The sequence below is a fragment of the Nansenia antarctica genome, assembly GCF_963989245.1.
Source record: "Nansenia antarctica genome assembly, chromosome: 7".
Classification (NCBI taxonomy): domain Eukaryota; kingdom Metazoa; phylum Chordata; class Actinopteri; order Argentiniformes; family Microstomatidae; genus Nansenia; species Nansenia antarctica.
Genome location: NC_137677.1, coordinates 66,486,272 through 66,496,271, shown reverse-complemented (window position 1 = coordinate 66,496,271; position 10,000 = coordinate 66,486,272). Strand labels below are relative to the sequence as shown.

Sequence of the window (10,000 nt, the reverse complement as noted above, 5' to 3'; positions counted from 1 at the left end):
AGTGTATATAGCTCATAACTGTACATAGCTCATAACTGTACATATCTCATAACTGTATATAGCCCATAACTGTACATAGCTCATAACTGTACATAGCCCATAACTGTACATAGCTCATAACTGTACATAGCTCATAACTGTACATATCTCATAACTGTACATAGCTCATAACTGTATATAGCCCATAACTGTACATAGCTCATAACTGTACATAGCCCATAACTGTACATAGCTCATAACTGTACATAGCTCATAACTGTACATATCTCATAACTGTATATAGCCCATAACTGTACATATCTCATAACTGTACATAACTCATAACTGTATTTAGCTCATAACTGTACATATCTCATAACTGTACATATCTCATAACTGTACATAGCTCATAACTGTACATAGCTCATAACTGTACATATCTCATAACTGTATATAGCTCATAACTGTACATAGCTCATAACTGTACATAGCTCATAACTGTATATAGCTCATAACTGTATATAGCTCATAACTGTATATAGCTCATAACTGTACATAGCTCATAACTGTACATAGCTCATAACTGTATATAGCTCATAACTGTACATAGCTCATAACTGTATATAGCTCATAACTGTACATAGCCCATAAGTTACTGTACATAGCTCATAACTGTATATAGCTCATAACTGTACATAGCCCATAACTGTACATAGCCTATAACTGTACATAGCTCATAACTGTATATAGCTCATAACTGTACATAGCCCATAACTGTATATAGCTCATAACTGTATATAGCTCATAACTGTACATAGCCCATAACTGTATATAGCTCATAACTGTACATAGCCCATAACTGTACATAGCCTATAACTGTACATAGCTCATAACTGTACATAGCTCATAACTGTACATAGCTCATAACTGTATATAGCTCATAACTGTACATAGCCCATAACTGTATATAGCTCATAACTGTATATAGCTCATAACTGTACATAGCCCATAACTGTATATAGCCCATAACTGTACATATCTCATAACTGTACATAGCTCATAACTGTACATAGCTCATAACTGTACATAGCTCATAACTGTACACAGCCCATAACTGTATATAGCTCATAACTGTATATAGCTCATAACTGTACATAGCTCATAACTGTATATAGCTCATAACTGTATATAGCTCATAACTGTACATAGCTCATAACTGTACATAGCTCATAACTGTACATAGCCCATAACTGTACATAGCTCATAACTGTATATAGCTCATAACTGTACATATTACATCACGCCCTGATATATATCATTTCACATATCATATTATATCACTATTTGCACTTCTGGTTGGATGCTAAACTGCATGTCGTTGTCTGGTACTTGTACTCTGCCATGACAAGAACACCTCATCTCACCTCATCTCATCTCATCTCATCTCATCTCACCTCATCTCATCTCACCTCATCTCATCTCATCTCACCTCATCTCATCTCACCTCATCTCACCTCATCTCACCTCATCTCATCTCACCTCATCTCACCTCATCTCACCTCATCTCATCTCATCTCACCTCACCTCACCTCATCTCATCTCATCTCATCTCACCTCATCTCATCTCATCTCACCTCACCTCACCTCATCTCATCTCACCTCACCTCACCTCATCTCATCTCATCTCATCTCACCTCATCTCACCTCACCTCATCTCACCTCACCTCACCTCACCTCACCTCATCTCATCTCACCTCACCTCATCTCACCTCACCTCACCTCACCTCACCTCATCTCATCTCACCTCATCTCATCTCATCTCATCTCATCTCATCTCATCTCATCTCATCTCATCTCACCTCATCTCATCTCACCTCATCTCATCTCACCTCATCTCATCTCACCTCATCTCACCTCATCTCACCTCATCTCATCTCATCTCATCTCATCTCATCTCATCTCATCTCATCTCACCTCACCTCACCTCATCTCATCTCATCTCATCTCATCTCATCTCACCTCATCTCATCTCACCTCACCTCACCTCACCTCACCTCATCTCACCTCATCTCATCTCATCTCACCTCATCTCATCTCATCTCATCTCATCTCATCTCACCTCATCTCATCTCACCTCACCTCACCTCACCTCACCTCACCTCACCTCACCTCATCTCATCTCATCTCATCTCACCTCATCTCATCTCACCTCATCTCATCTCACCTCACCTCACCTCACCTCATCTCACCTCATCTCATCTCATCTCATCTCATCTCATCTCATCTCATCTCATCTCATCTCATCTCACCTCACCTCACCTCACCTCACCTCACCTCACCTCACCTCACCTCACCTCACCTCACCTCACCTCACCTCACCTCACCTCACCTCACCTCACCTCACCTCACCTCACCTCACCTCACCTCACCTCACCTCACCTCACCTCACCTCACCTCACCTCACCTCACCTCACCTCACCTCACCTCACCTCACCTCACCTCACCTCACCTCACCTCACCTCACCTCACCTCACCTCACCTCACCTCACCTCACCTCACCTCACCTCACCTCACCTCACCTCACCTCACCTCACCTCACCTCACCTCACCTCACCTCACCTCATCTCATCTCATCTAAACAACCCTGTATGTGTTTTAGCTCAATCCCACTGCTGTTGTGTCTCCAGGTGTGCAGGTGACCAGGTGTGATGGACAGCTATGAGGTGGTCCGGCAGATTGGAGAGGGGGCGTTTGGGAAGGCGTACCTGGCCAGGGACAAGGCCGGGGGTGGGGGGGAGGGGGGCCAGTGTGTGGTCAAAGAGGTCAACCTCAGAAAGGTACAGTAGACTGAGACACCACCTCACAGTCAGGGGAGGCTGATGGAGGTAGAAATGGGAGGACAGGCTCACTGTCATGCTGGAATAAGGAATGGTAGAATGGTATAACGCATCACAATGAGCCCGTCCTCTGGTTTGTACCTCCTCAGGGTTCCTGCGCTGGTCTTAAAAAGCCTTAAAGTCTAAAATCCAGCATCCGATCTATAAGGCCTAAAAAGGTCTTACATTCCAGTTATTCGGTCTAAAAATTAGGTGCTAGGTATTAAAAATGAGATTAGCTTATCCTGCAAGGAAATCAGTCCGACCACGTCTATTTACGCGGAAATTAATAAGCTGGAACTGTCTGTATGGCAACAGTGAAATCCCTAATTTCATCACCTCAAGTATGACAAAAAGCTATCATATGGTGACGCGAATAGGTAAAAAATGATATTCAAAGAGGTCGAAAAAGGGTCAAAAAAGGTCTTAAATGTGACTTGATGAAACTTGTAGGAACCCTGCTGCAGCAGCCACCTGTACCCTTCCTCTGTACCCCAGGTACACCTGTACATACCTGTAGGGTATGGTTCATGTCTCCTTGGTCTCTGCTGTCTTGGCAGATGTCCTCCAGGGAGAAGGAGGCGTCCAGGAAGGAGGCGGCGCTGCTCTCTCAGATGAACCATCCCAACATCGTCTCCTTCTACACCTCCTTCCAGGGTCTGTATCCAACACAGAGAGAGAGGGAGGAGAGACAGGGAGGAGAGAGAGACAGGGAGGAGAGAGAGAGAGACAGGGAGGAGAGGGAGGAGAGAGACAGGGAGGAGAGAGAGACAGGGAGGAGAGAGAGAGAGACAGGGAGGAGAGGGAGGAGAGAGACAGGGAGGAGAGAGAGGGAGGAGAGACAGGGAGGAGAGAGAGAGACAGGGAGGAGAGAGAGAGACAGGGAGGAGAGAGAGACAGGGAGGAGAGAGAGAGACAGGGAGGAGAGAGAGAGGTAGAGAGTGAGTGAGAGTGAGTTAGTGTGTTTGACTGAGTGAGTGTGTGTGTGTGTGTGTGTGTGTGTGTGTTCAGACCAGACCAGTCTGTACATAGTGATGGAGTTCTGTGTGTGTGTGTGTGTGTGTGTGTGTGTGTGTGAGCAGACCAGACCAGTCTGTACATAGTGATGGAGTTCTGTGACGGAGGAGATCTGATGAAGAGGATCAACATGCAGAGAGGAACTCTGTTCCCTGAGGAGCAGGTACACACACACACACACACACACACACCTACCCCCACTCCAACCCACATACACACACACACACACCCACCCCCACCCACACCCACACCCACACCCATACCCACACACACACACAGCCATACCCATACCCACACACACACACACAGCCATACCCAGTGCATAGACACAGAGTCTGTTGTGACGTCCTCCTGTCTGTCTGTCTGTTGTGATGTCCGTCTGTCTGTCTGTATGTCTGTCTGTCTGTCTGTCTGTCTGTCTGTAGGTAGTGATGTGACGTCTGTCTGTCTGTATGTCTGTCTGTCTGTCTGTCTGTCTGTCAGATAGAGTCTGTTGTGATATCTGTCTGTCTGTATGTCTGTCTGTCTGTCTGTCAGATAGAGTCTGTTGTGATATCTGTCTGTCTGTATGTCTGTATGTCTGTCTGTCTGTCAGTCTGTCTGTCAGATAGATTGTGATATCTGTCTGTCTGTATGTCTGTATGTCTGTCTGTCTGTCAGATAGAGTCTGTTGTGATATCTGTCTGTCTGTATGTCTGTATGTCTGTCTGTCTGTCAGATAGAGTCTGTTGTGATATCTGTCTGTCTGTATGTCTGTATGTCTGTCTGTCTGTCAGATAGAGTCTGTTGTGATATGTGTCTGTCTGTATGTCTGTCTGTCTGTCTGTCTGTCAGATAGAGTCTGTTGTGATATCTGTCTGTCTGTATGTCTGTCTGTCTGTCTGTCTGTATGTCTGTCTGTCTGTCTGTCTGTCAGATAGAGTCTGTTGTGATATCTGTCTGTCTGTATGTCTGTCTGTCTGTCTGTCTGTCAGATAGAGTCTGTTGTGATATCTGTCTGTCTGTATGTCTGTATGTCTGTCTGTCTGTCTGTCTGTCAGATAGAGTCTGTTGTGATATCTGTCTGTCTGTATGTCTGTATGTCTGTCTGTCTGTCTGTCTGTCTGTAGGTAGTGATGTCTGTCCGTCTGTCTGTAGGTAGTGTTGTGACGTCTGTCTGTCTGTATGTCTGTCTGTCTGTCTGTCAGATAGAGTCTGTTGTGATATCTGTCTGTCTGTATGTCTGTCTGTCTGTCTGTCTGTCAGATAGAGTCTGTTGTGATGTCCGTCTGTCTGTCTGTCTGTCTGTCTGTAGGTAGTGTTGTGATGTCTGTCTGTCTGTCTGTCTGTAGGTAGTGTTGTGATGTCTGTCTGTCTGTCTGTAGGTAGTGTTGTGATGTCTGTCTGTCTGTCTGTAGGTAGTGTTGTGATGTCTGTCTGTCTGTCTGTAGGTAGTGTTGTGATGTCTGTCTGTCTGTCTGTAGGTAGTGGACTGGTTTGTGCAGATCTGCCTGGGCCTGAAGCACATCCACGACAGGAAGGTGCTGCACAGGGACATCAAAGCTCAGGTACTGTCTATAACACGCCTATAACATGTCTATAACATGCCTATAACAGGCCTATAACATGTCTATAACATGTCTATAACACACCTATAACATGCCTATAACATGTCTATAACATGCCTATAACAGGCCTATAACATGTCTATAACATGTCTATAACACACCTATAACATGCCTATAACATGCCTATAACATGCCTATAACACACCTATAACATGTCTATAACATGCCTATAACACACCTATAACATGCCTATAACATGCCTATAACATGTCTATAACACACCTATAACATGCCTATAACATGTCTATAACACACCTATAACATGCCTATAACATGTCTATAACACGCCTATAACACGTCTATAACATGCCTATAACATGTCTATAACATGCCTATAACATGTCTATAACATGCCTATAACATGCCTATAACATGTCTATAACACACCTATAACATGCCTATAACATGCCTATAACATGCCTATAACATGCCTATAACATGCCTATAACATGCCTATAACATGTCTATAACATGTCTATAACACACCTATAACATGTCTATAACACGCCTATAACATGCCTATAACATGTCTATAACACACCTATAACATGCCTATAACATGTCTATAACACACCTATAACATGCCTATAACATGTCTATAACACGCCTATAACACGTCTATAACATGCCTATAACATGTCTATAACATGCCTATAACATGTCTATAACATGCCTATAACATGCCTATAACATGTCTATAACACACCTATAACATGCCTATAACACGCCTATAACATGTCTATAACATGTCTATAACACACCTATAACATGCCTATAACATGTCTATAACACGCCTATAACACGTCTATAACATGCCTATAACATGTCTATAACACACCTATAACATGCCTATAACATGCCTATAACATGTCTATAACATGCCTATAACACACCTATAACATGCCTATAACATGTCTATAACACACCTATAACATGCCTATAACATGTCTATAACACGCCTATAACACGTCTATAACATGCCTATAACATGTCTATAACACACCTAGAACATGTCTATAACACACCTATAACACACCTATAACATGCCTATAACACACCTATAACATGCCTATAACATGCTTATAACATGCCTATAACATGCCTATAACATGCCTATAACATGCCTATAACATGCCTATAACATGCCTATAACATGCCTATAACACACCTATAACACACCTATAACATGCCTATAACATGCCTATAACATGCCTATAACATGCCTATACTATAACACACCTATAACATGCCTATAACATGCCTATAACATGCCTATAACACGCCTATAACATGCCTATAACATGCCTATAACATGCCTATAACATGCCTATAACACGCCTATAACATGCCTATAACACACCTATAACACACCTATAACATGCCTATAACACACCTATAACATGCCTATAACATGCCTATAACATGCCTATAACATGCCTATAACATGTCTATAACATGCCTATAACACACCTATAACACACCTATAACATGCCTATAACATGCCTATAACATGTCTATAACATGCCTATAACACGCCTATAACATGTCTATAACACACCTATAACATGCCTATAACACACATATAACATGCCTATAACATGCCTATAACATGCCTATAACATGCCTATAACATGCCTATAACACACCTATAACATGCCTATAACATGCCTATAACATGCCTATAACATGCCTATAACATGCCTATAACATGTCTATAACACACCTATAACATGCCTATAACACGCCTATAACATGCCTATAACATGCCTATAACATGCCTATAACATGCCTATAACATGCCTATAACATGCCTATAACATGTCTATAACATGTCTATAACACACCTATAACATGCCTATAACATGCCTATAACATGCCTATAACATGCCTATAACACACATATAACATGCCTATAACATGCCTATAACATGCCTATAACATGCCTATAACAGGCCTATAACAGATGACATAGCAAGTCCCTAGGCACAGGTACTGTTTATAACATAAGGTGACATAGCATCTGACATAGACCCTCATCCTAACCTGACACCCGTCCACATGACTCATCTCGTCTTAACACCCTGTCCTGATGTCCTGTCTGTGTGCTGTGCTGATAGTCCTCTCCCAGCCCACAGACAGACAGACAGGCAGGCAGACAGGCAGACAGACAGACAGGCAGGCAGGCAGGCAGGCAGGCAGGCAGGCAGGCAGGCAGGCAGGCAGACAGACAGACAGGCAGACATATAGGGCGGGTTTCACAGACAAGGCTTAAGCCTAGTCCTGGACTAAACCACACTTTCCATGAAAATCTCCATTGAATATGCTTTTTAGTCTAGGATTAGGCTTAAGCCTTGTCTGTGAAACCGGCCTATAGAGTTACAGATTGGAGGGAATTTTGGTGACATTCTAGAAGCGTGACACAGAAGTCCGTTGTGTTGGAACAAAGGCGCCTCTGTGTGGATGAGACAGTCTGACAGCACCACCAGCGCAGGGGAGGTCTATTCATCAGCGCTTCTATTTCTATACACGGTTCTATTTCCATGACTTCTGTACGTGGTGACCTCCATAGGACCCCTATAGATGCAATATAGATGTCTTTGGTCTTGGTGTGTGTGAGGCCCTGCTGTCCTGTGTGCATGTGTGACCTCCTCTCATCTCTTCTCCTCTCCTCTCCTCTCCTCTCCTCTCCTCTCCTCTCCTCTCCTCTCCTCTCCTCTCCTCTCCTCTCCTCTCCTCTCCTCTCCTCTCCTCCTCTCCTCTCCTCTCTCCTCCTCTCCTCTCCTCTCCTCTCCTCTGCTCTCCTCTCCTCTACTCTCCTCTTCTCTCCTCTCCTCTCCTCTTCTCTCCTCTCCTCTCCTCTCCTCTCCTCTCCTCTCCTCTCTTCTCCTCTCCTCTCTCATCTCCTCCCCTCTCCTCTCCTCTCCTCTCCTCTCCTCTCCTCTCCAGAACATCTTTCTCACCTCCAGTGGGATGAAAGCCAAGCTTGGAGACTTTGGAATCGCCAGAATGTTAAACAAGTGAGTTGGTCTGATCCATCTCTTCCATAACACTTCCATAATGTGCAGTTAACATTCCACACACGCACACGCACACACACACACACAGGCACACACACGCACACACACACATGTGTAATGTGATGTGTTATGTGATGTGTGATGTGATGTGTTATGTGATGTGATGTGTGCAGCACCATGGAGCTGGCCAGGACCTGTGTGGGGACGCCCTACTACCTGTCCCCTGAGATCTGTGACAACAGACCCTACAACAACAAGACGTAGGTCACTTTATATGTCTCTCTCTCTTTATCACTCTTTCTCTCTTTATCACTCTGTCTCTCTGTATCTTTCTCTCTTTATCTGTCTCTGGCTTTACTACTCTGTCTGTCTATCTTTATCTTTGTCTTTGTCTCTCTCTTTCTCTTTCTCTCTATCTCTGGCTTTATCACTCTGTTTCTCTTTTTCTCTTTCTCGGTCTCTGTCACTGTCTGTCTATCTTTCTCTCTGTCTCTTTCTTTCTCTTTCTGTTTCTCTGTCTCTCTCTCTCTCTCTGTGTTAGCATTGTGTTTGGGTGAAAGCATTCGGTTCTACCTGCATACAGACCGGCAGGCGCACCCACAGGATATCCTGTTTTCAGGACCTACCGAAAGCTAAATATCCACCAGGGAGGCTGGCGGAGGTAGAAATCTAAATATCCACCAGGGAGGCTGGCGGAGGTAGAAATCTAAATATCCACCAGGGAGGCTGGCGGAGGTAGAAATCTAAATATCCACCAGGGAGGCTGGCGGAGGTAGAAAGCTAAATATCCACCAGGGAGGCTGGCGGAGGTAGAAATCTAAATATCCACCAGGGAGGCTGGCGGAGGTAGAAAGCTAAATATCCACCAGGGAGGCTGGCGGAGGTAGAAAGCTAAATATCCACCAGGGAGGCTGGCGGAGGTAGAAATGGGAGGATGGAGCGCCTCATTGTAATGCCAAAGGAACGGAATGAGGAAGGGCATCAAACACACATAACCAGGCTGGGGGTCAGAGGTCAGAACACACAGAGGTGAGAACACACAGAGGTGAACCAGGCTGGGGGTCAGAACACACAGAGGTGAGAACAGGTCAGAACACACAGAGGTGAGAACAGATCATAACCAGGCTGGGGGTCAGAGGTCAGAACACACAGAGGTGAGAACAGATCAGAACACACAGAGGTGAGAACAGATCAGAACACACAGAGGTGAGAACAGATCAGAACACACAGAGGTGAGAACAGATCAGAACACACAGAGGTGAGAACAGATCAGAACACACAGAGGTGAGAACAGATCAGAACACACAGAGGTGAGAACAGATCAGAACACACAGAGGTGAGAACAGATCAGAAGACAAAGCGGGGGGGGGGAAGAGAAAGAAATCCAGTTTCCGCCGGGTCTTTGTTTACATCCAGCAGCCTGAATGAGGAAGGTCAACCGGTCTACTCGCTAACTAACACTGAGGTGGAACAATCGCTCCAGATGGCCGAGGAGGAGGAGGGG

At 44.6% G+C, this 10,000-nt stretch overlaps 1 protein-coding gene across 1 annotated transcript in view; it reads left to right on the top strand.

Moving 5' to 3' along the window:
- Positions 1 to 2,687: 2,687 nt before the first annotated feature.
- LOC308162928 (serine/threonine-protein kinase Nek5) overlaps positions 2,688 to 10,000 on the top strand; it is a gene marked incomplete at both ends in the record, with an annotated part of 26,680 nt that continues 19,367 nt past the window's right edge. Inside the window, 6 exons of the mRNA XM_080537069.1 lie at positions 2,688 to 2,816; positions 3,416 to 3,512; positions 3,938 to 4,035; positions 5,336 to 5,419; positions 8,426 to 8,496; positions 8,670 to 8,756. Coding sequence (XP_080393195.1) covers positions 2,688 to 2,816; positions 3,416 to 3,512; positions 3,938 to 4,035; positions 5,336 to 5,419; positions 8,426 to 8,496; positions 8,670 to 8,756 — 566 coding nt within the window. The remainder of the gene's footprint in view (positions 2,817 to 3,415; positions 3,513 to 3,937; positions 4,036 to 5,335; positions 5,420 to 8,425; positions 8,497 to 8,669; positions 8,757 to 10,000) is intronic.